General features: G+C 38.8%; 2 protein-coding genes across 5 annotated transcripts; both read right to left on the minus strand.

Annotated features, from left to right (window-relative positions):
• Positions 1-1,333: 1,333 nt before the first annotated feature.
• unkl (unk like zinc finger) lies at positions 1,334-10,895 on the minus strand. Of its 4 annotated transcripts, none has more exons than XM_034895176.1 (16): positions 10,658-10,895; positions 9,806-10,015; positions 7,864-8,040; positions 7,325-7,458; positions 7,072-7,207; positions 6,871-6,988; positions 6,469-6,553; positions 6,085-6,242; positions 5,476-5,664; positions 4,425-4,475; positions 3,639-3,816; positions 3,457-3,546; positions 3,103-3,354; positions 2,512-2,699; positions 2,145-2,402; positions 1,334-1,970 (listed from the first exon to the last, which is right to left on the minus strand). In XM_034895176.1, exons 1-16 carry the CDS (start codon positions 10,720-10,722, stop codon positions 1,815-1,817), a joined length of 2,445 nt encoding a protein of 814 aa, XP_034751067.1. In that variant the 5' UTR covers positions 10,723-10,895; the 3' UTR covers positions 1,334-1,814. The 4 variants fall into 4 exon arrangements, with proteins under 4 accessions (XP_034751067.1, XP_034751066.1, XP_034751069.1 ...); XM_034895175.1 differs by having other exon boundaries at positions 6,076-6,242; XM_034895178.1 differs by lacking the exon at positions 5,476-5,664.
• A 3,658-nt stretch (positions 10,896-14,553) lies between these two features.
• gper1 (G protein-coupled estrogen receptor 1) lies at positions 14,554-18,374 on the minus strand. The gene is made up of 2 exons (XM_034895181.1): positions 18,103-18,374; positions 14,554-16,946 (listed from the first exon to the last, which is right to left on the minus strand). Exon 2 carries the CDS (start codon positions 16,587-16,589, stop codon positions 15,486-15,488), a length of 1,104 nt encoding a protein of 367 aa, XP_034751072.1. The 5' UTR covers positions 16,590-16,946; positions 18,103-18,374; the 3' UTR covers positions 14,554-15,485.
• Between the last annotated feature and the right edge of the window lie 5,562 nt (positions 18,375-23,936).

Genomic DNA, 23,936 nt, shown 5'->3' on the forward strand with positions numbered 1-23,936 from the left:
GTTATGCCAAAAATGCATTCAGTTTGCACTTATTTGATTGAAATTTTATAAATCGCACTATGAAAGTAGAAACTATTTAGCATTTTTTCTATGAAATCTTAATAATATCTAGAACCATGCCATGATTTAACAAGAGGAAATATCCAAATCATGTTTCACAGTACACACAAACGCTTCAGACATTAGCTTTTATATGCGTTTGTGTGTACTGTGAACACACAAACGCTTATATATATATATATATATAAAATCTAAAAAAGACTAAAGAATACCTACAAAGCAGCTTAAGGCAAAAAAAAATAATCTATACAGCCTTCAATAAAGTCCCAGGTCAACAAAGTGCTTTAATAAGAAATGAAACTTCTTCAGAGAATTGGTCAAAATAATGATGCTTGACTGGTTGCATTAAAATGTATGTTAATGAAAAGAAAGGTGGCTTTACTTAAAGAGGAACACTAAAATGTGTGATGTGTTTTGTTGTTTTCTTGGTTAGTCGGATGTACTGCAGCTGATTTACAGAAACAGGTGTGGTTCAGCAATAATACCTCATTGGATGTAAACCACTTAACAAATCTGCATCTTCAGTCTCAAATGCTGGACAATAATTTGGCCAAAAGACTACCAATTTTAGTGTTGAATGCATTAATTCCTCAGAGCATGGAGCTGTTAAATGTTCTAGGGCTTTCTGGTACAATGAAGACGAACAGCAACCCATTTCACATGTCCGTTTTGGCAGCTCCATACTCTGTAAACGGTATGCTTTGGTTAATGATGACTTGCTTGCAAAAGCTCCTGAGTGAATTATTTGCCTTTGATGTATTCCTCTTTAATTAAAAGAAAAATGAGTTTGCCTATTTCATGTTTGCCATCACCGGACTTGTTGAGTGTGAGTGAACTCAACAATTCCTAGCAGTAGGTTTCAAACATTTACACAGTGATATTTTTGCATTTGAGAACCTGGAATGCCTATAGCACTGCTATTGTGGTGAAATATTAACAATGGCTTTGTCTATATTTATGTAGGATTGTGTGGGATCGTTTTGTTCCACAATAGCGACATTTTCTTTTTCCAATTTCCCTATTGGATCAGTGGGCTACAGGGCAACTCCCCTTGATATTATTACAAACAATACTTTGTTCAGATCAGACTTTTCCCACCATCAAAAGACTTACAGTATTAGAAGGACATAAGAGTTGTTTTAATATGTAATTTTAAAACTAGAACTTTTCAGTTAAGATACATTAATAAAGTTACAGTGAGTAAGCTTTCCTTCTTTTCAATCCATAAAAAGCTAAACATGAGGGCAGAAATACAAACTCACACTCATTAATGTCTTTGTGTATACAGCTTTCAACCAAGTTTATTGGTCCTCTTTGCAATTTTTTAATAATCTGTAATTTTGGATTGAATAAAAGAGCAAAATGTCAGCTTGGCAATACATATATGTATACATTTTTTTTCTGTAAAGCAGATATGTGGACACATTATTTATGTCCTTTAGAGTGTCCAAATCATGATTGAAGATTTGAGAAAGGGCACTGCAAGGTAATTTGATATTCTAATTTGAGTGTGTAGCTTTTCATGCAGAATGCTTTCTGGATGAGGTAATGTGCACATAAAATGTGCAAAAACTATAATGATTGAATCCCCTGCACATCTGATTCCTAATACTAGTTGTGTTGTCAAACATCATTGTATCCTAAATTAATTCAATCACTGTATGAAACAGACATCGTTATTTAGAAAATGTAATATCTATTAGTAGTTTTTCCAAAGGGCTAATTCTTTAAATAGTACCTCGAGTAATTGTACATCACCACTTCAATATTTTTGTTCTACAGTAGGGACATTCTGTTTTACTAGGTGCACAGGTTTCACATAGTACATAATGTTGGCAAGGCTGCAGAACAATGCAACGATCATGCTTTTGGCAAACTATACATTTCTTTGACTGAAGCTGATATATTACCTGTTGGGAAAGAAAAAAATGAATATCAGCTGCAACTTAGGAACATACAGATCATGCAGACTTGTCAAATAAGCATGCATGATGACAAAACGTAGATCTGAATGATAGACTGATAAACCAGTTTAAAACTAGATGCTACAAACTAAATTCTGTGCGTGAGCTTGTCTGTCTTACCCCATCTATAAGGTCTAGGTCATTACGCAGCTGACTCTGGATGGAGTGAAGCTTTGACAAGGGGAGCTTGTCCAACTCTCCATAGTTACGTAGTAGAGGTGTTCCAGGGGTGCGACAAAGAACATCAAAGTCCCCCTGGAGCTCCTTCAGCTTGCGCTCTGTTTCCTCCCATTTTTGTTCTGCCAGCTGCCGCTCTGTCTCGGCCGTTTTTGCTTGTTCCTTTGCTTCATGAGCGTCTTTCTGGCAAGCTTCATAGGCCTGGAACAAAGTTGAATTTTGTGATAAAAATGTTTGCCATTTATGAAAAGGGAAATCATTCTGGTAGGCTAAGACACGTGTTAAAACGACAGTTAATTATAACACTGACTTGTTTGACCTGATGCCAGGCCTCCTCCCATTGTTTTATTTTCCTCTTGGCCTCGTCCAGATCTCTAAAAAGACGGGCCAGATCAGCACTGCTGGTTCCAGAGGTTAGGCTGCTGAAAACTGGAGATGGACTCGGTGAAAAGCTGCCACTTACAAAGTCCCAAATGCTGCTAGCCCCTCCATTCAAGCCTAAGTGTTAAAATCACAAGACCAGGCACAAAAATCAGAAGTTAGTTGGGACTGGAAAGCTACAATTCATTTAGATGAGTCAAAATATTTGAATCAATCCAAAACTAAAGAAATTGAGAACTCTTTTTTTTTTCTTGTTGCTTCATTAGGAAAAATTGTTTCTTACACAATCAAACTAACAGCAACACTTCTCAGCTTAACATCTGCATGTGAAACATTTAAGTAAAATTACAGGAAGTGCTCAATACTTAACTAAAATAGGAATATTATTATACTATTATTAACAGAGTGGTGTCTAGAAGAATGTTAAGCTATTGTTATTGACATATACATCTCTGAGTTTACAATCTGAAGTCAAGTGCTTTCTTTACTTAGAGTAAAATGTCTGATGCTATCAGCTTACCCAAAGAATTCTGGGAAGAAGAGGTGGGTGTTCCCAGGAGGCCATGCTCTTGCTTGGCTAACATGTTTGAAGGTTGATTTTGCTGTGATAACGTCCCAGACAGCAGGGACTGCGACAGCAGGGACTGCGACAGCGACTGGGAGAGGGAGCTTAGCGGGGAGGTGGAGAGCGAAGATGAAGAATTAAAAGAGGACGATCGTGCCAGCGAGCCAGGAATGTTAACTGGAGCAGATCCACCCAGCACCCTTTTACCTGTGGGGGGAAAGTAAATACTGTTGTTTCTCTAACAAAAAAAATTATTAGATGAATTGTTATTGAGGGCTAAAACAACTGAAAGTACTTTAACAAACTTACTTGCCAATCCAACGCTGTTGTCTTGCTCTTCAAACTCCTTATCAAGAGATGCAACATTAATGTCACTGAAGTTAAGGTCCAGAGCGGATCCTGAAGGGAAACAAAATACGTTGGGCTGACATTTGACAACAAAACACAGTAGTCGGCTCAATTTGTTTACAGCTGACTTTCCATACACATACCTATAACAGACTCCACTGTGTTGCTCCCTGGATAGAAAGGTGTGGCTTTTGCATTCATTGTTGATAAGGTGGTGGGTGAAGAACTATCTGAGCCAATACTAGAGGCCAAGCTGGATGTTATACTGGAGGTAAAGCTTGATGCCAAAGGGTTAACCGCAGAGAATACAGTATGCTGTGTCTAAAAGGAAAGCACAGAAGGCATTTGTTTAATCTACAATGTTATTAAGTTATTTAATATTTTATTTCAACACTGCACCGCTTACAAGTAAAACATAGTATTTTAAATTTAAGAATTAATCAGGATTAATCACAGCCCAAAACTGTGATTTACTTGATTACATTTTTAATCGATTGACAGCACTAAAATAGACATTTATTATTAATATCATTAAAATATTACTAAAGCGTGATGTATGGTTCCGCGAAGGCTTCACGCAGAGTTGTTGCCATATCCAATGTAAGTGGCCTGAAGTTTATACTTGTGCGTTGGTGTGCGCGTCAATCTCTTTAAGAGAATAGCAGGGCCGGCATGTGTGTGTGTGTGTGTGTGTGTGTGTGTGTGTGGTAGAGCGAGTGAGAGAGTGACAGCGATTCGATTCGGAGCAAGTACCGAATAGAGAAATAGCTGGCGAAACAAAGGGTCTTCCCTTTGCTGACAGAGGTGCGTGTCAGGCTACGGCGTAGGGTCCATGTCTCCATGTACCTAGATACACAGCCACGGCCTAGATTTAATGCAGAAGCATAAATCACGCTTAATACCACAAAATAAACCATTTAATCACAAACCTGTTTTTCTTGGTCCATCAATTTCTGATCCAACTGTCCCTTGTTCTTAATCTAAAAGTCATCAAATAACACAGAAACGGCACATTTCAGTGACAAACTTTAGATTTTATGCCCAGACCGAGGAACTCAAGGCATGTTTGCACTGTAATAAACCACAAACAAAATTAAACACAGAGATTTCTTCTTATTATTTTTTTTCCACATTAACCTTTCTCTACATTCCCCAATGGAACTAACTGTGAGTTGATGACGTGCTCTGGAGCAGTGTTAAACACTGCTTATTTGCAGTAGGTCCTGTAATTGTCCGAATTTATGGGGTAATTTTTCCACTGAATTACATTGAGAATCAGAATCCAAGGTGTGTAAACTGACCATGTAACTCAGCACTGTGTGCCACTTGTAGCTCTAGGAATGACATAACATATTGCCTTTTGAATACAGTACGTCCCCATTGATAGAAATAGACACATTTTACTGTGAGTGGGAGGCATTCTTCAGAAAGCAGGGAAATCAACCTAAAGGGTATTCTTAGCGTAAAGTTAAAAATACTCTTGTCATAAAAATTTTGTATAAGGAAGCTAAACATTCAAGGGCTTGGCTTGTCTCTCCTCTTTCATTAAATAAATCAACAGTTCTAGGTAGACGTGGCAGGTGCATACTGGCTGAGTGAACATATTTTTTTAAGGAATCTGGTTGCAAGATCGGGCTTCTTGTGATGTTTACAAAATGCAGCATTTATTATAAATATACATCATTAAGGCTCAACAATGAGAACTGTCGTCAAATCCCCCAGGTATAAACTACTCAATACTCTAATCAAGTGATAACATACTACGGAGTCTTTTGTTAAGAACAGGCAACACAAATCCAAGATGATCCAAGACCTAAAAGCCAAGCTATTTATCATAAAATATCTCAAAGTAAAATTACTAATGACATGAGAAATAAACAGTAATTTAAAAATGAATGAGAGTGATACATTAACTGTAAAGCCCTAAGTTGTGTCTATGTGTCATATTCTTCCTAAAGCTGAAGAGAGCAGTCTGTATACCTGATCCTCACGTTCAAAGCCCGGAGCTTTAGGATAGTTAGACGTCAGAGATGAGACACTGGATGTGGTGGATTCTGAACATGAACTACAATTAGTTAAGGGTTTCGACCTGCTGATGGATCCCACTGGGGATAACAAACTGTCGTTTCCTGAGCTTGGAGTTACAGTTGAGCTATTAGAACATGAAACCTGAGAAAGAGAAGTGCACATGATCTTAATAAAATGATGATCAAAAGACGGATAAAACCATAATTCTGAATGGCCTAGAGAATTTATCTTAGGTTGAAATTCTAACAATAACCTAGAGACCAGCTGTTCTACTGAATTATCGTCTTGAATAATGAGAAATTGCCTCTGTTCTTTTGAAACAATGCAATGAATTGTAAAACAGTAAAAGGAAATAGTAGTAATGACAAACCAATGTATAAAAAAAAAAAAAACATGCCAACAGAAAAATGAGAGCACGGTAGACAAATGTTGACAGATAAATGGCTGAAATGTGATTTAGGTATTTGTCTACTTTTGTAATCCAACCCCCTGGATGAGTGGGTTTTGATACATTTCCTATTTAGGACTAACTAAGCAACAGAGAAAACGTACACTTCCTACTTGTCCGTTGCTACTGGTTGCGCTGGTGGTGGAGCTGCCTCCACTGTTCCACTCACTGATTGGACACTCTGAATACTGCTGAGAGCCCAGCTGGGACTGTGAACTCGACTGAATCGCTGTTAGCAATGAGCTCATGGTCTCCTCTGTAGAGGGAATTCCTGAAAGGAATAAAAAAAATATTAAAAATCATATTGTCTATGAGCTAGCAGGTTGCCAACAGCCAACATCCAATAGCATTGCTTGTGGCTATTTTTACATCAATCAGAAGGGTAATGTTGCTTTTTTTTTAAATTTGTAAAAACCAAGACGATGCCCTTACAAGTGTGTAGCCTATATAAAATCTAAACTGAACTAAAGTCAGTATTTAGACAAACTTTCACTTACTTTCTACATGTGCAAACGCACAAAACGGTCCTCTGGGGCAGTATCCTGTTTGTCGCATATCATTGCATTTAGTAGATTTGTAGATCTTAGAGAAAGAAAAACAAATCACAAGCGAATAAGATACAAAGGTAAGATGTCTGCCCTCAGAAAAAACAGTCAACCAACAAGTTACATCAGTGAAGCTACAACAATATTAACAAAATAAAACCTCGTAATTACAATATCTTGGACTTCCAGTTGAATTACACATTCAAAAACACATTTCACGGTCTACACGATACCTGAATAAGGGCTGTTTTGGTGACCAGTCTGCTTTAGGGCTTGGGTATCATTATTAAAATGTATTATTGTGAAGAAGAAAGCCATGACCACCTGTTTTTCAGATTAACAAAATTAACTCACCTCTGGGTGAAACTGCTGTTCAGTGCGAGAGTGACAATACTGGCAACTGTCTCCACTGTCACACTTTGAGGGTTCGCCCCATTCATCCCCATGTTTCACATTAGGGCAGGGAGTTGACCTGCATTCGTAGAGTCAGAATCTTTAACTCATTACAATTACACAACAATGTGTTAATCTTACCTAAACAAAGTCATTTCTTACCTATATTTGAACTTTCTAGGATTTCGTCTTCGATCTCTACTGTTGTGGTAGTGGGGGCAAGCGTAGCCCTGTCTGCATAGTCTTGGGGGCTTAGTACACTGCTCTGTTTTATAGTTGGCTAAAACAAAGTTGGTATCTGCAAAAATGATACAAAATATCAGGTTAATTTTCCTTTGGTTTTGCAAGAAATTAACAAAAAGTATATTATTTGGTTTTGCATGCGCACATTATTACCAGAGTGGGGCTTACTCACCTTGCCACCGGGGGTCTTCTGTCAGGGTTTTCTCGATCATAGCTTGGCTGGCTAATACACCAGGCTGCAGATCAGGAATACCTTCGCCAGATCCCAACTGTCCATTTTGAAGGGCCTCTTGTGCTTGAATCTCTCTGTGCACAGAAATCAATGTAGTTGTTACCACCAATTCCTTAAAAAAAGTTTAATATACAGTACACACACACACACACACATAATTAAATCCTTTGTTTAAAGTCTTAAGATCCGTTTTCACTCAGCTCTTTCAGCAGCACAGAGCTCAATAAAACGTGTTTATCTAGTATATGTACTTTGTATATATATATATATATATATATATACACACTTTTTTTTTTTTTTTAATTCATTGAGCCAAATGCCTTACCAAAATGGAAGTCCAGCGATCCATTAAACCCTTTTAATACAGGTTTTGTGTTTACTTTATGTGTAAATTGGCTTATTTGTTCGTTCCATTGTGAGGCTTGTGAGTGAAAAGTTTGGCAGAGAAAAGAGAGGCCACTATTTGCTTTGTATGTCACCTGATATCATAGACTGGAGGTCGGAGATCATGTGGCCCGTGAGCAAACGCACAGTGGAGGCCATTCTTCACACAATGCCCTCGAGCGTCTGTCTCATGGATACAAGTGCCAGTCTTGTAATAGCGTAGATGGTACTTGCGCTCTGTGTCACCAGTTGTCCGGTGTAAATAAGGACAGCTAGAGAAGCAAGGATAAAACATTGACATATCTCATCAGCTGATCTAAATAAAAAATGAATTTAAAATGATTTTCATAGACATTAAAATAATACTGAAAAAGTGGAGCCCATACCTCAAATCTGTCCCAAATAAACAAAATACATGATCCTCCTTCAAAATATAATTGTACAGTGCATCTCTACTCTATTCTAACATATTAGCCAAGCACTGCACTGACATTTAAAACACGATCCAAACTAAAAATGATTATAAATTGTAATAAAATGAGATAGTTGTTTTAGTTGCACACAGTTTTATCAGGAGTAAGATTCTACTGTGAGTGCAGGGATGACACATCAGCAATGCTTCAAGAAATGTATGGCCAATAAGCCTCTTGAATAACCCAAATTTCCCTTTCTTGAGTAGCAACGGTTGCTATGGCAACACTAAGTCATACAAAAATAGTTACCATTGGCAGAGGAAGAAATGCAGGGGCCGTTCATTTTCCCTTAGTTCAATAATCTTATTTCTTTTTATTTCTATGTGGGGTTCAATTAAATTCTGTGCAAGTTTTAATTCCCAGTTTTTGAGAAGTCACATATCTAGTTTTTGTCCAACTTGACAGTTTGGTCAATACTGGTACTGGATAATGTTAAAGCCACACGCCTGTCGAAAAGATAATTACTTGGTATCTTATTGTAAGGACACTATGGAAAACAGACATTTTGGGAAAACAGAAAAATGTCAAGATCAAAAACAAGATCATGTTCATGCAGGAAATTGCATGTTGCCATTAGCTGAAAAATAATATTTGCAAAAGTGACTATAATGCTGGAGGGCACCCAGAGATAACCTGTCACATAGCCTAATCTCAAAGACAAAAAGATGTGGTCATGCGACAAGAAGGGTGAGTTCAATCAGAAATGTTACATTTTGGTACATAGACTTACTCTAGATAGAGAATACAGGAAAACAAAAGGCAAAGAAGAGGCCATTGCCTTATTGCATTTGTAACATGAATCCAACATCTGAAACATCACATCTTTCAGATAGGGGACACTAAATGATTAATGCCGCCAGTGTATGAGAAAATCCCATTTTCCTTTCTAAATAAATAAATTGCAAGCAACACAATCATATTTTTCACATTGCACTCATCACTGGCGTAACAAAACACAGCTTTGCACCTTATCTTTAGATCACTCTTGTTTGATTACACAAACGCACAGTCTGGTCTTGGAAGTAATTTTAAAATGAACACTTCCTTCATCACTTTAGCTTTTATAACCACAATGACAGCTTACAGACTAATTTCAGGCTGATGTGCACACATGCCATTAAACAACAAAGAGCTTGTTAATTTTACACATTTACGCCGCAATAGCCACAGTAAGTTTTTAACTCTAAGAATTTATCTTAGACGTACATAATAGAGACACATCCTTTCAGTCTGTTGCAAACATTACTACGAACAGTTAGATACATAGCCTACTGGTTCCTCCTTGGACTGCATTCACAACATAATGGAAAAAGTCCTACAGTTTTGTAAAGTTTGTTTCAGACGCTGTAAAACTCACTGTATGAAGCAATATAGTACTACTTCAACAAAGAAACCAGAGGTATATCCACACAAGTCCTCTCAATGAAGACACACCACAGCCCAACGATGAACTGCATTCAATGTTGATGGTATTGGTTACATTCATCTGTTAATTGAGTATAGCTGCATCACGACACACTGACACTATCATGTAGCTGAAGGAATGATTGAAACAGGGACTTACTCATCTCCATCTGGGCAAATGCCTGTAGTCTCGTCGTATTTCGTGCAGTACACGTCCGGGCTGTAGTTAAAAGTTCCGTCTCTTCTTCTAATGGGTCGCCTTCGCCGCTGGTTGAGAAAATGCCAATGAAAGCACGTAAAGGGTCTATGCTGCGTACACTTATGCTGTAGGAACAGCGGACACTGCTCTGTCCTGAACTCCTTCAAGTATCTGAAACAAGGAAAAACAATAAAAAAGATACTTTTAGCAACCGCGTTTTAAAATGACTAAGAAATAAGTCGAAAGCAGGGAAAAAGTTAGATACAATGAGTCGTATTCTAGTGCTAGTAGTGTAGCCTACTATTTTGAGTCACTAACGTTAGCTCGGTATTCAGAGAGCAAATTACGTAGTCATTTTGACCTAACGCTGGTTGAAAGACCGTGAGCGTACGTCTATGAATGTGCGTAGCAAGGGGGAACTCAAAATAAGGCCGAGGTATTTACAAGCAGACTGGTTAGCGAGTTCCTGGCTAATCATTTAGCAGACCAAGTTGACGATTTAACATTGAACGGATTATTAAAAACAATTCACCAAGTCGGTAAAACTACTGTAAACAATTCGGTTAACGCTTGGTTTGTCCATTAAGTGATGTAAGATGTCCGCGTTTCGTATATTACGGCTGATGTCGTTAGCGTGCAGTCGCTGTTTGCTATGTGACGTTAGGCAGTCACAAAGCCTGGAAAAGCACCATGTTTTGAACTCACACATAAGAGTTGACGAATGCATGAAATGCAAACGGACATAGGTGCGCGTGAAAATAACATTTTCTACAACGAGCGAGTTTGCTGTTTCTTTGCAGCAGCTTTACTTACGTATAGTGGGTAGGTTTCTCGGTTTGAGGAGACGCATTGGCCGCCGTTTTCGAAACCGACGGCATTTTCAGTCAAAACAATGAATTGCGCATGCGCTCGGATCTGTTGCTTGCGTGCATGCACATCCGCCTGCACGCCAGCGCACACTGCAAACAGATGCAGGGAGCGCGGCAAATATGAGACAGTAGGGACATATACCATGGATGTATTTAGAGAACGACATATACTTGTGACTGTTTATCCATTCTGGTTTGTCATAGCTGATTCCTCTCTCTCTCTCTCTCTCTCTCTCTCTCTCTCTCTCTCTCTCTCTCTGTCTCTTTTTCTCTAGAAATACATCTGCGTCAATGTACTCATTTTTTATGTAAGTTAACATAATAATAATTATGATAATAATGACAAGAAGAAATAAGTTACCCATATTCATAACAATGAGGAAATCCCCCGTTTTTTCAAGGATCCTTGCAGACTTGAATTTAGAAGCTGTATCTTGCAGGCTGTAGCCTAATGGTTGTTGTTCAGGAGAGCATTTTAGTAAAACCCTGAGGTCATCAGTGAAAATTCTACCAATGACCCCCCCCCCCAACTTGATCAAAATCTTTAATGAGCCACCATTTGTTTTGTTTTTAATCTCAGTGCAAGACACCCAGTAGGCCAATGTACATACTGCATTTATCATGCAGGCGTGGGCTAGATATAACTAATTTATATTCGGTTAAAAAATTCGGTTATTATTTTATAATGCATGTGTTTGTCATAGCATTCTTTGAGTATAACTGAGAAGTAAGACATCTATTTTAGTAAAATATGAAGCATGTATTAGGAATCATTGTTTTTTTTATGGTTCACCATGTAGTCCGATGCATTATAGACACTTTTTTGTGTTTTGGTTTATTGCAAACACTGCAACATTTGCCTGCAGTGTGAATTTTCAAATTTTTTTGTTAAGTTTTGGTGCATACATTTATTTCTTTTGATTGCTTTAATTATTAGAAATGAGCTACTTGATGGGGTCTGCCTGCAGCTTGTCAAACTCTAATCCCTTTTCTTCCCTTCTGTATCTTGGAAGCTAAACTGTTCTATGTTTTTTTCCTGTGAGGGATTTTAATTTGCAAATGCAATTATATGTCTAATCCATTATTCAGCTGCTGAGGTCCACCAAGTGCATTGCCTTGTAATTATGCATACACCCTGCACTGTCCTGTTGTAATTACTTTGACATGCCCCACCCCCACTCCGTTTACAGTAGGACAATGCCTAGCACCTTTCTTAAGTAAGAACATTTTTTAAGGTGCTCAGCTTTCTTTTGAATTACATTTGCTTGCTTTGTTTTCTACATATTTTAAGCCGATCAAGCAAAGTTCAAATTGTCATAAATGTCATGCTTTATAGAATTTACAACTCTGATGTTATAAAATCCTAAAACACTTAATTGTCCAACCGACAAAGAATCAGAAGCTAAATTTAAGCAATGTACATTCCGTTTCCAGGTCATTTGATACATCTGTACACTATAATATAATACAATACAAAAGCTCAGCAATGAGATTGGGAAGTTTCTGAAGAGTCAGAAAGGTGTTGATTGAACTTGGACTTGACTGAGCTATATTTAAGATGTTTCAATTTTTTTGTCCGACCTCATCTGCAAGAATAAGCGGGACAGCATGTTAAAAACATATTTGACCATAATACAATTATCCAATACACCAATTTGCAGCCTAAAATTATGCTAGAGTTGAGTACACACTTCTCTGAACGAAAACTGAGCATACATTTATTTTAGTTTTCTCCATTGTCACATTGTTTTGCACCCAATAAAGAGGACACTTGCTGTGTATTTGCACTTTGATATGTTTGAGCAACGGCAGCAGGGGTACAGAGAGGAAGTGGTGTCCTTACGCCTGTTAATGATTTTTTACCAAAAACCTTTTCATCCAGCTAGTCAGTAAGAATATGCTCCAGGATTTGTCTCCATATTCCATTATCATCATCATGTGACTGCCTTAACACATATACACACATAACCTAAATGTATTGTTATTTTTACCTGATGGATTCGTTGCTCACAAACTCTTTGTATAATCCAGCATCATCCAGAGGAAGTATTGAATGCTCAGTAAGCAAGGGGAAAAGTCACACCCTTTTTCCTCTCTGTGACGTGAATCACCACAAACCTTTAACCTTACTCAGTAGTCTCAGCTGTACTCACAGCCCACTGTCACTCCTTCTCCCAGCCTCGCAAATATGTGTGTTTGCATGCATTTGGATGTGTGTATGTGTGATGTAAAGATGATCCATTATCTCTTCCACAGGGTTGAACTTAAAAAGGCCTTGGTTGTGGTGGCTAGGAGTGGCCTGTTTTTCTCATTAATCTTGACAGCTTTCATTGGATTATTACCTCCCTGTCTTTGTGCCCTCTGTGGATCTGATCGAGCCATGTGCTGTTTCACACACACATCTAAATCCACATACAAAATACAAGCTATACTTACCTGTTCTTGTCAAGTTTTAAGAAAACTGTGAAAAGAAGTACATATTGACGGTTTTCTTACACGGTAAGAACATGGGACTTAGAATTGTGCAATGGAAACACAAAGCAATAGAATCTTTAGTGTCATGTACCACAACATGTTCTGCATTTTTGCAGCGACCTCTAATAAACAATCACTTAAACAATCCCCAGCGCTGCTTTCCCAGGCTGCTGGGACTATTACAGCTGGAATAACACTTTGTGGTTTGGACTGTTGATTCACGGAATTATCTCTGGCTGCCCAATGCACAAATACAGCTCTGGCCCACCGCAGGCTGGCAATACATAGCTTTGATTTATTAATGTACAATCCTCAACCTAGGCGTTACTGTACTCTTTTTGTTGTGGCTACATAATACATCTACTGCTTTAGAATTTTCAATGCACATAAACTGTTGAGCATGCAGTGTTTCTTGTTGCAAACATGTGAATAAAAAAGGGATTATTCTGTAAACCCTGTTATATTTCATATGATGCAGGTAACTGTGAGCCCTATTGAATCTGAGGGAAAGCAGTGCATTGTTACAGAACAAGAATGTATAATGTTTGATCTGACGCATCAACAAACACTTTGAGGCTGTAAAACTACTTGGCAACTTGACCTTAGCAGGTTTCATTGAAACCTCTGCTTTTGAGCCTCTGATGGAATACATGAATTGCACCTGCGTAGCATGGTAATCTGCACTGCATTAACCTGTGTTCATTGGGTTATTGATTGAGCATCTTTGTTCTGTCAAAAGCATTTTCTCAAGGTGATGATGTTTAGGATAATCCACACGTCCAGTGACAGAAAAGCAATGTGCAGATGAAGTGGGTTTTTTACTTGGAAATTTGTCACAGGCCCACGTTGAGGGTTGGCCATTGCTGTTTATCAGTGTATACATGTAAAAAAGGGTAAGATGAAAAATTTGAAGCAGCTTCATGTTGTCAACATTGAATAATGTGTTTACTCAGTCTCATCACCTTCTGGCAAAACAACACCTGCTTCTTTGCTTTACCATCATGCTAACAAGAGCTGACAAGTGAGATAATAACTCAGCCATCTTTGAAATGAGCCGCCTGTATTAACCACAATATGCATGTAGAGTTTAGGCATTACATTTTGGAGATTATCTTACAAAAATCGTGTCATTAATTAACCTGATAATGTGACTGGGTTCATAACATCCAGTGTCCTTATTTATTCCAAGACGTGCACAAAACGAGCTAGGTTCATGTTAAATGTTGTTGGGTATTTTCGAAAACACATTTCTCAACAACTTCTGCTTTATATTCCAGTAGAAGTGGAACATTTTCTTTATTTTTTAAATATAAAACACATTTTGTGAAACCTTTTCTTCATTGTGCAATGACTGTTTAGGTATACATAAAACAATTTATTTTTCAACAGTAGGAAAAAAAATGTTAGCTGGAATGCACAAAAGAAGGGGTACAGTAATATTAACAGCGACAGTCACTGCTATGTGTTGTGTCCCCTACTGTGATGTCCTGGACAGTTAATACCTTGTTTAATGTTGAATTTCTACTTGAAAATTGACAGCAGTCATTTTGTCATGGGTTATCATGACATCATGGTTTGATGTGGATGGTAGGTATGTGGTAGTTTCTTGATAAATGCGTGTTTTCCTTTTTACATAATACAGTTAAAAGTACAGTAGATTTGAACCGAAATGACCAATTCTTTGCATCTAAAATGGATAGCCTGATTAGATCTAAGGTGATGCATTGTGTCTTCTATGCATGCTGTAAGGCAGCCTTTTTCTACGGGTAATCCCACATACCCAGAAAATGTTCTGGAAGATTTGCATCATAGCTCACATAACATTAAATGTTTCATTCCACAATGGCTGGTCTCCTCTGGCACTCTTTCATTTATTAGTTATCTTTGCCCACTGGCTGTATGCTTAAAGGGTAGAAGCTGACGTTTTGCTTCTCACATTTTGTTAACTGTTGACTGTCTTGCCATCCAACTAACTTTTTGAAGAAAAAACACACCAAAAAGACTTAAAGCAAACAATCCAACATCCAGATGATCATGATTATAGCTTTAGTAATGTATGTGCATTGTTATCTTAAAGGGATTCACTTATCAAGTCAGTTTCATCCTTTGAGTGTACATACTTGGTGCTTTTGTGTTTTTGTTCAAAAAGTGAGCAGGTTAACTGAGACACTGGTACAACTATGGGGCAAAGCTAAATAACAGATAAAGAAAGCTGAGGTCATATTTCACACTGGGTGAAGAATTTTTAGCATATTTTGTGGACTCAGATTCACAACATTTGTTCCTCTTCTTAACAGTCACACCACGGACACTTCCCTCCTGACAGGGAGGTGTAAATCGAGGCCGTGTTGGCAGAAGCGGTTCACTACTGACCAGCTGGCCTTCTGCTTAATGAAAAGACGCAGCTTGTCCCTGAAGGTTTCTCCTAGAAAGCTGTAGATAATAGGATTGAGGCAGCTGTTGGAGAAAGCTGCCAGGTTAACAATGTGTCCTGTGAGTGGGTAGTCATGCCACAGGGTGGTAGCAGTCCTCTGCGAAGGGTCAGCTGTGCCCTGCAGCAGTTGAATGCTGATGAAGACGTTCTCTGGCAGCCAGCAGATGAAGAACACCAGAACCACCACTACGATCATGAGCAGGGCCTTCTGCCGCCGTGGCCGCAATCCGCGGTGCTTCTGGGCCCTCATGAGGATTCGCCCAATTAGAGAGTAGCATAGACCAATGATGGAGAAAGGCACCAAAAAGCCAATGGTAACCTCCAGCCACTGAATCTCAAAGACATTGGCGAAGCAGAAGTGCACCTCACCCCTGTGCTGGGTCTGCACAATGGTGAAGGGTAGAAGGGTGGCCAGGATGGAAGCCATCCAGATGAGGCCACAGCTGAGCTTGGCATGCTGCATAGTCCTCAACGGGCTGCTGCTTATGGAGCTAGCCAAGGCAATGTATCGGTCAATGCTCATCCATGTTAGAAAGAATATGCTGCTGTACATGTTAACCTGCAGGAAAAGGGACATGAAGGTGCAGAGGACAGCGTAGTCATAATACTTCTCATTCAGATTGAAGACCTCGATGAGGGAATCTGCCACCAGGATGAGGTCAGCTACAGCCAGGTTAACAAAGTAAAGGTCAGGAATGGTCATCTTCTCTCTGTGGTTCAGGTTCACCACCAGAATTAGGATGTTACCAATAAATCCAATAGGAAAGAGTAGGATGGTGTACAGACAGGACAGGAAGAGACCAATGATGTAAGATTGGTACTTGTCTGAGTTTTCACTCAAATCTGTTGTGTTGTACTCATCTGAAGTGTTCAGTTGTTCTGTACCGTTGACATATATCCAGACCAGAGACGTTGTCTGCACTTCCATACTGACTGTGGTTGGACTGTCTTGAATCATAGGCCACATTTGAGTCACCTGTAGCTGCTACATCATTAAACTCTGCTAGTTCCCAGTGATGTCTCTTTGAAGGGTGAATCATCTATGCAAGTGAGTGGAACAAAATGGTTACCCTTGCTTTGACCTCATGTTGACATCAAGGTTCATTTACCAATAGATTCATAACACAAAACTGAAGTGCCTCCATGTCTTAAAACCGTCTTTGGATTTGCACGCCGATGACTCACATCATCACAAACAGTGGTCCTGAGATCAGAGGGTGGACTTCTTTCTCCTCTTGTGAATCATCTGATTTGTCTGTCCAATTCCATGTGCATCTTTATTCAGCAAGCCACGGCCAGAGACGCTATTGCTGTGACACCTGAGCTGTGGAGAGGAGAGAAGGGGGAACAAATCTGAACATGAAAGACAATTAGGTGCACAGATTTAAGTAAAAATAACTACAAGATATTCTACTTGTTTAAAAAAAACTCTAAATCTTAAAATCAGGTATGAAAATGATGCAGGTCCACTTTGGAGAGAAAAGTTTAAAAGGGGTCTAAAATAGATGGTGGACAACGAAGTGAGCACATTAACATTTGAGCTTCAGACTTAAACAGATGCATTGAAATCCTCCAAAGAATCCTCAGCCCATCCCAGCTAACTCAAAACGGTTGGTCAAGACTTGATGACTATTAATTGGCAAGATAAAAACAAATTACTCATTACCATTTAACAAACCTCTGTGTTATCCCTTTGTTTGGTGGCTCCAGTCAATTCCCATCACACTCAGTTTTGAATGCATAACACAAAATCTATGTTTTATATTCAACGCAAGCTTTTACTTAACAAACTATCTTCTGTCTTGGTTGATGATTTTCAGGACTGACACCCAGATTTTGGTGTTGGATAGACTGTATTCTGTTTGTCAAACATGGCCTTTAGCAAACATTCAAAATCAACTAAGGGTTTTATTTCCTCCAAAGTAAACCTTCTGCAATATTAATGTATTGTTATTAACAATAGTCTTAACAGCAGGTATTCAGCACAGTCACGCAAATGAATGCAAAAATCATTTATGTATCATTTATTCATGTTATCATTTTGTATTAATAGGATAGGATATTTTGACAGATTGAAATAAGTTTTGAAACAGTCTTTCTGAGCTTATTTTGATCCAAATATTTTCTACCAAAATCATTGACACCTTAGATTATGTAAAAGTGCTTTTCAAAGAACTAGTGACTGCAACTTAAGACACGTAATGGAGCAAGATAAATAGCTAATAGATGACATAGTATACAACTCAACTGGACCCTACCCTTATTCTGTTAAACCTATCCCTAACACAAGACATTGGGGAATGTCCTATCTGCACTGAAATTGAACAGACATATTGACATACTGTAAATCAACAAATATATACAGTATAGTTAGCTACAATTTTAAAGCAAATTGTCTTCGTTTATAAGACTTGAAATTGACATAATACACTATAACATAGACACAAAAAAGTAACATAGATGTCAATAGCAGCACTTACTTTTTAAAATTTGGGATTCGTTGCTCCTCCATGCTTGTCCTTTGCAGATATCTGAGATCCACAAATGTGTAAATCCCATATCCGGGCTTCTCTTCTGCACCACCTGCTGTTTGGCCCAACCCTGTTTGGACTGGAGAGGAGGGCCGGAGAGACAGAAAGACAAGAGATGATCTGTCGCCCATGGTTTGTCACCATGCTTCATCAGCTTCCCTAGTCTTTCCTGCCTAGTTTGTGATACCAGGTATCCACTGAGCATTTAAAAAGATGCAGAAGCTGAACTGCCTCAGAGATGATTTGAAGTATGGGCAGCAATGAAGTAGCAAGGATTTTGCCTTGACCACATTGTGTTGTTATGGAAACCACTTATATTTTTTGCAGTATTTGTTCACCTGGGTGGTCTAGCCTTTAGTCCTAAGGACCTTGTCAATGCACCACCCATGACCTTTCTTAGTTTGGCATCAATATGTAAAATAGTGTACCTATACTGATCTGTATTGATTATTGATTTCCACACACAACAAAACACATTGACCCTTGCTTTTTACTGTGTATTCTGAATACTACAATTACATTCAAATAAGCTTTAAAACACAGTGAGCCTTCACTCTCAATAAAGGGGAAACAGAACAGGCTCTGCTCCTGGCCAAGGCTCATAATTTGAACTAATCTATGTGTCCAAACTGTGGCTATGGAGACTTATTTGATGTAGTGTAGGCTACTGTAGTGCCTTTTTGATAGCCAGGAGGCATTAACTGCAGATGCCTGCAATAATTGCAGACACACAATAACCATCTGCTATGACAGAGCTATATATATATTGTTATTGAGCAGACTGCATCATATCAAAGCATAGTTGCAAAACCAAATCATTTTTAGAAAACACTGATGATTTAATTGACCCCTACAAAATATTTTGAAATCATAGAAGATTTATTTCCAAATGATCAGCTGCAAACACAGCAGTTGGTAGGGGAAAACACTATGGAATTGTTGTATTGAAACAGTGAGAAAAGAGGCCTCTATCGTTTAAGAATTAAAGGAATGAACAGGAGTAAGGTGTCCATGACAACAATTATTTATTGTATCTCTGAGTTCATCACATGATGGAAAGGTCACTTAATCCATAGTTTATGTCCACGGCCTTCCACTTCCGGGATTGCCCTGTCGCTCCATGTCCTTTTTTTCCCTCCCATTATATCTCAGTATGGCTATGTTTACAAAATGGTGTAGTCTGCCAACATTTGCGCACAGCAGCTCGAGTGATGTGTTTTACATCACCGCTGTGAAAGGAAAACAGGAGCGTTCAGTTTAAGAGACAAAGAGGAAATAAAAATGACCAGATAATTACTTCTTCTGAAGAGTCAATCATGTATTTTCTATCCTCTGTGCTAGCAACTGTGTGGATGAGGGATAGGGGTGTGATCACCCGAAGGCTTGAGTCATGTAGATGTGCAGACAGTGTTGATGTCATTACTTTCTTTATGAGGGCAACAGAAACTATGCACCATAGCTTTCTACGACCAATGTTTAGGATTTAGGGGAATCTATTAGCAGAAATGGGGTATTCAGTTGGTTGCAATTTGCTACCTCACCGCTAGAAGCTGATTTTGGTAACCAAGAAATGGTACTGCTGATCGGCTGTGATGGTCTGAAGGAGTGGACAGGGACTATGTGCCAGCAGGGCCACCAGCTGGCCAAGTGTGGGTTTTGACAAGTGTGGGGACAGCAAAGAGTTTTATCTGAAGGTTAGAAGAAGATGATTTTAGGTGTGGTAGAAAGTCCATTCAGCAGCTGAAATGAAGATAGATGAGTGTCTGAGAGGTCATTCAGCAAGCCCGACGTGTGTAATTTTCTCTTAGCTACCTGAAATCTCACTTATTTTGTCCACGCAAAACCGTGGGGAAGTGGGGTTCAGTCCAGTAGAAAAGTGTTTGAGGGAAGGGAAGAGGGAAAAAAAGAATGTAAGAAGAGGGATATTTCCCTGAACAGTGATTGCATGAAATAAAACCAAATTAAGGAAGTGAGTATAACGCGGCCCTCAAGGGGAACATGTCACATTGGTTATTTATGATCTTAGTTTTTTGAAAATGTTAAATCTCACTACATGTGATACCACTGTTTGAAGCCCAGTCGAGAATAGTGATGGTGCATACAGTATGACGAACCATAAAACCCTAACCTAAAATAATACAAAAAGCCAGGCCTCTCAGACTCATTTTGATCTTTATGACTCTGAATTTACATATTGTGCTTCAACTACCACTCATCTGTGAGACCTTTACAACTGGATTCATTTGCTGAAAGTTGTTAGAGAGAGCATGCACTCCCTGTTTATGCCCACTGGGTGGCCCAATGGCATAAACGCTGAGTGAACATCACTGCACAAGCTTTGTCTGAATCAGAGAAATGACTGATGTGGTTATTATGAGGATGATGAGGTGAGTGGCTTTTAAAGAGGTTGAAGGTTATATAATTGGTATGTTAAAATATTGTAAGTTATAATGAGAATCCAACATTTGCTTTGGTCTCGGATTTGTATTATAATGACCATGAAATCACACCATAACTGTGAGAACACATTGTTACAATAGATTTTATTATACGAAAAAAGGCTAAAAAAAAAGAAAAGAAAAATACTTACCACCTAGTGACATCTAATCAACAAGACAACATTATATTGTTGTTAATGGATGAAGTTAACTGCATGTGGTTGGGTGAGTGAAAGTGGGAGGTCTAGAGGAGGGAAGGTACAACACCACCATCTGCCTCCACTTACCAGTCTGATGTGCTTCTGGCTCCATCCAACATATCCCACAGCCACAACCACAACCTCTGAATGGAACATCCTGCAGAGTCCAACTCTTCACTGCTTCAAGAGCCATGTTTGATATTTAGCTGATGCTGAAATGTTATTGTTAGTGTACTTTTTTTTTTTAATGTATTATTCTCTGCTCCCATTTCTAAAGAGGAAACGCAAAAAGCAGTACTGGCAGGGGAGGAAGGGTGGATGGTTTTTAAAACATCTGCTCTGGTCCACTTGTCTCCCCAGAGCTGAAGTGATGTGGTGGGTCAAAGAGGAAGGCTCCTTTCTGAAGTATGTTCTCGGTTCTGTGGGATTCATATGGTAGGAGATTTTAAAGGGCAAGAACTATGGATGTTTTATTCTGTTCACTAGTCATAGGAGTATGTTTTTACACGGTTTGTACCTGTTTTATCTGTGTTAGCTTTTGGGATCTAAACCAGCTTGGCTTTACAGCATGTGGTCTTGTATCTTATTTGCATGCTCTTTCCAGTGTTTACTCTCAAAATCTCCAACCATTACTATTTTAATTTCATTAAAATGATCAGTTGTGTTATGTGAATATTTTTCCAGTCTTGAGGGGTCTGACACTTCTACTCTCTTCTTGTTTCACAGACTGACAATTTTATTCCACTGCTGCTCTCTTTCTGACACCCTGGATCATAGTGTGAGATAGAGTTCTGAAATACTTACTGTAACCTGTCTCCATTGTTCTTGTCAATAGATTCTGCAGCCCAATTTCACCCACATTAAGAAAAACAACGGCGGTTTAAGGGTCTGTGTGTGAAATTTGGTCGACAGCCAGATAAAATATTTGAAGCCACAAGCCACATGTTCTGGCTTCATAGGTGGTCTGATTTTGGATTATGTAGAATAATTTTGGTCAGGCTGAAACTCTAAAGGAGAAAAAACAACATTAACACTAATGTAGCACATTAAAAACTGTGCTTTGTCAGCGTTAACCTATTCTCGGACGGATGCTTGTCTACTTTTCCTGGTAGCCTACACTTTGATTCAGTGCAACCTGAGGAAAACGTGTGGATTCACACACAATCCAGTTAATCTGCATGCAACTTTATTTTTGTTAGATTTCAACAAAGTATCTATACCACCTATGCTCTTGTATATTTTTTATTAAATAGTTTAATCTTATAGGATAAACTATTAAAATATTATTACTTGAGAAGATTGATACCACTCATGTTTGTTAAATATAACCTATACTGCCAGGGGTCGGTTAGCTCAGCACAAAGACTGGAAACAGGGGAAAAGAGCTAGCCTGGCTCTGAAGTTTCTTCTGATGGTTGCTTAGCAACTGCTCCTTGCCAAGGAGCCTGGCACACAGCAACAATTAGAAAATAAAGACAAGAAAAGTAACTCTATTTTATATGAGTTAGAACTCTATTGCCCTTTTACTAGCTAGAAGACCTACATCTTGTGACCAGTGCATTTACATATGAATGAGGTCCTACTTTTTTAGCTGTATTAGCTGAAAAAAACTTGCTGCATCATTAGCTCCCTGCTAAATACAGATGGTATTACTACACTGACTGACTGATGTTTTGTGTTCTTTGCGTTGTTTGCTTGAGCTAACAGAATCAAGCAAAAGCCCCTTGAAACGCCAGTCCTCAGAGGAAAGGGAAATGGAAACCATGACAACCATGTTCAATTCACTCTATTATCATATAATTTCCAGATGTAGTACATATAATTCAAGACCTCCCCTCCTCCTGCTGGAACTCTTTAAATATACACACTATTGTGCAGTCAAATGTTACTGTTGCTGGGTCTGACTCTAACAACAGCTGATGCATCACAATTACTCCTCACTTTACCACAGTCTGTTGAGTTTTAATTGTAATCCATCTCATAATTAAATTTGATTTTCACAAAGTGTTATCACTTCATCATCTCAACCCCGCTAGCCTCCTGTTGCAGCACTTTTTTCCCAGCTCCTCCTACAAAGCTCTGTGTGCAGCATTGTTATCAGATGTAGCCTACACACATTGTTTTCATTGAGAATGGCAGCAGGATTGGACTGAAGACAAAACAATTCCCAGAATGCCTGGAGCGCTGCTATTTTCCCCAGTCGGAGTGGCGTGATTGAATGGTCTCGCCACAAGCAATCTGCTGTTAGCGGTGTGGCGAGCCGGAGGAGAGCTGTGGTGTCCCTCGCTCCCACCATCACTGCAGCTCAGAGGGAGGGAAGAACCCCGACAACCTGCCATCATCCTCACCTCACAGGGTCCAAGAGCTAGAATTAACTGCATTTTGTTTTCATACTTGAGTTGTGGATAAAAGCAAATCTTGAGTCAAGCAGTATCTTTTTTTTGGATAAAAAAGTATAGAAAGAATAGTATTTTTTTTATTTCAAGGGACTTTTTTTTTTGGAGCAAAGCACCAACTTCAAGTTCCGTCTCACAAGACTTTGTCATGTTTGGTTAACTTATTTCAAGAACAAAAAGGTTTGGCATTAATCCCACCAAGCAGCCGTTCAACAACTGGCTGCAAAGCAGGGATGTAGTACTCGAGTCCGGTCATGGACTCAAGACGGTTTTTCTATGGTGTTGGACTGGCTGGTATTTGGATTTGTCTCGGTCTCTGCCACTGGTCTTGCATGGTCTTGGCTTTTGGTCTAGACTGAGTCCAAGTCTCTTTATGTTTATAATAATATTGGAGGGAAAGTGAAACAGTGGCCACCTGATAAATCAACCATAATGGTACACTCTCTAATACTGGTCACTACATCTGGAGTGAAGCTATATTGTTATTTAGTAGCTCAAATTCTCAGTACTAATAATACCTAGCAGTGGTAATAGTATTGGATTGGTGTTTGTATCAGTTCTGACCCTGCTATTATGAAATATCACTAGGATTGGTGTTTGTATCAGTTCCAACCCTGCTATTATGAAATATCACTATATGTCATTCTGTTTTCTTCAGATAAGATTATATGGTATCAAGGGGAATTGCTATACTTACAAATCCTGGGTGTTGTGACACTCTTTTTGCTTTAAGCTCAACAAATAATGAC

The sequence above is a fragment of the Etheostoma cragini genome, chromosome 15 (assembly GCF_013103735.1).
Source record: "Etheostoma cragini isolate CJK2018 chromosome 15, CSU_Ecrag_1.0, whole genome shotgun sequence".
NCBI lineage: Eukaryota > Metazoa > Chordata > Actinopteri > Perciformes > Percidae > Etheostoma > Etheostoma cragini.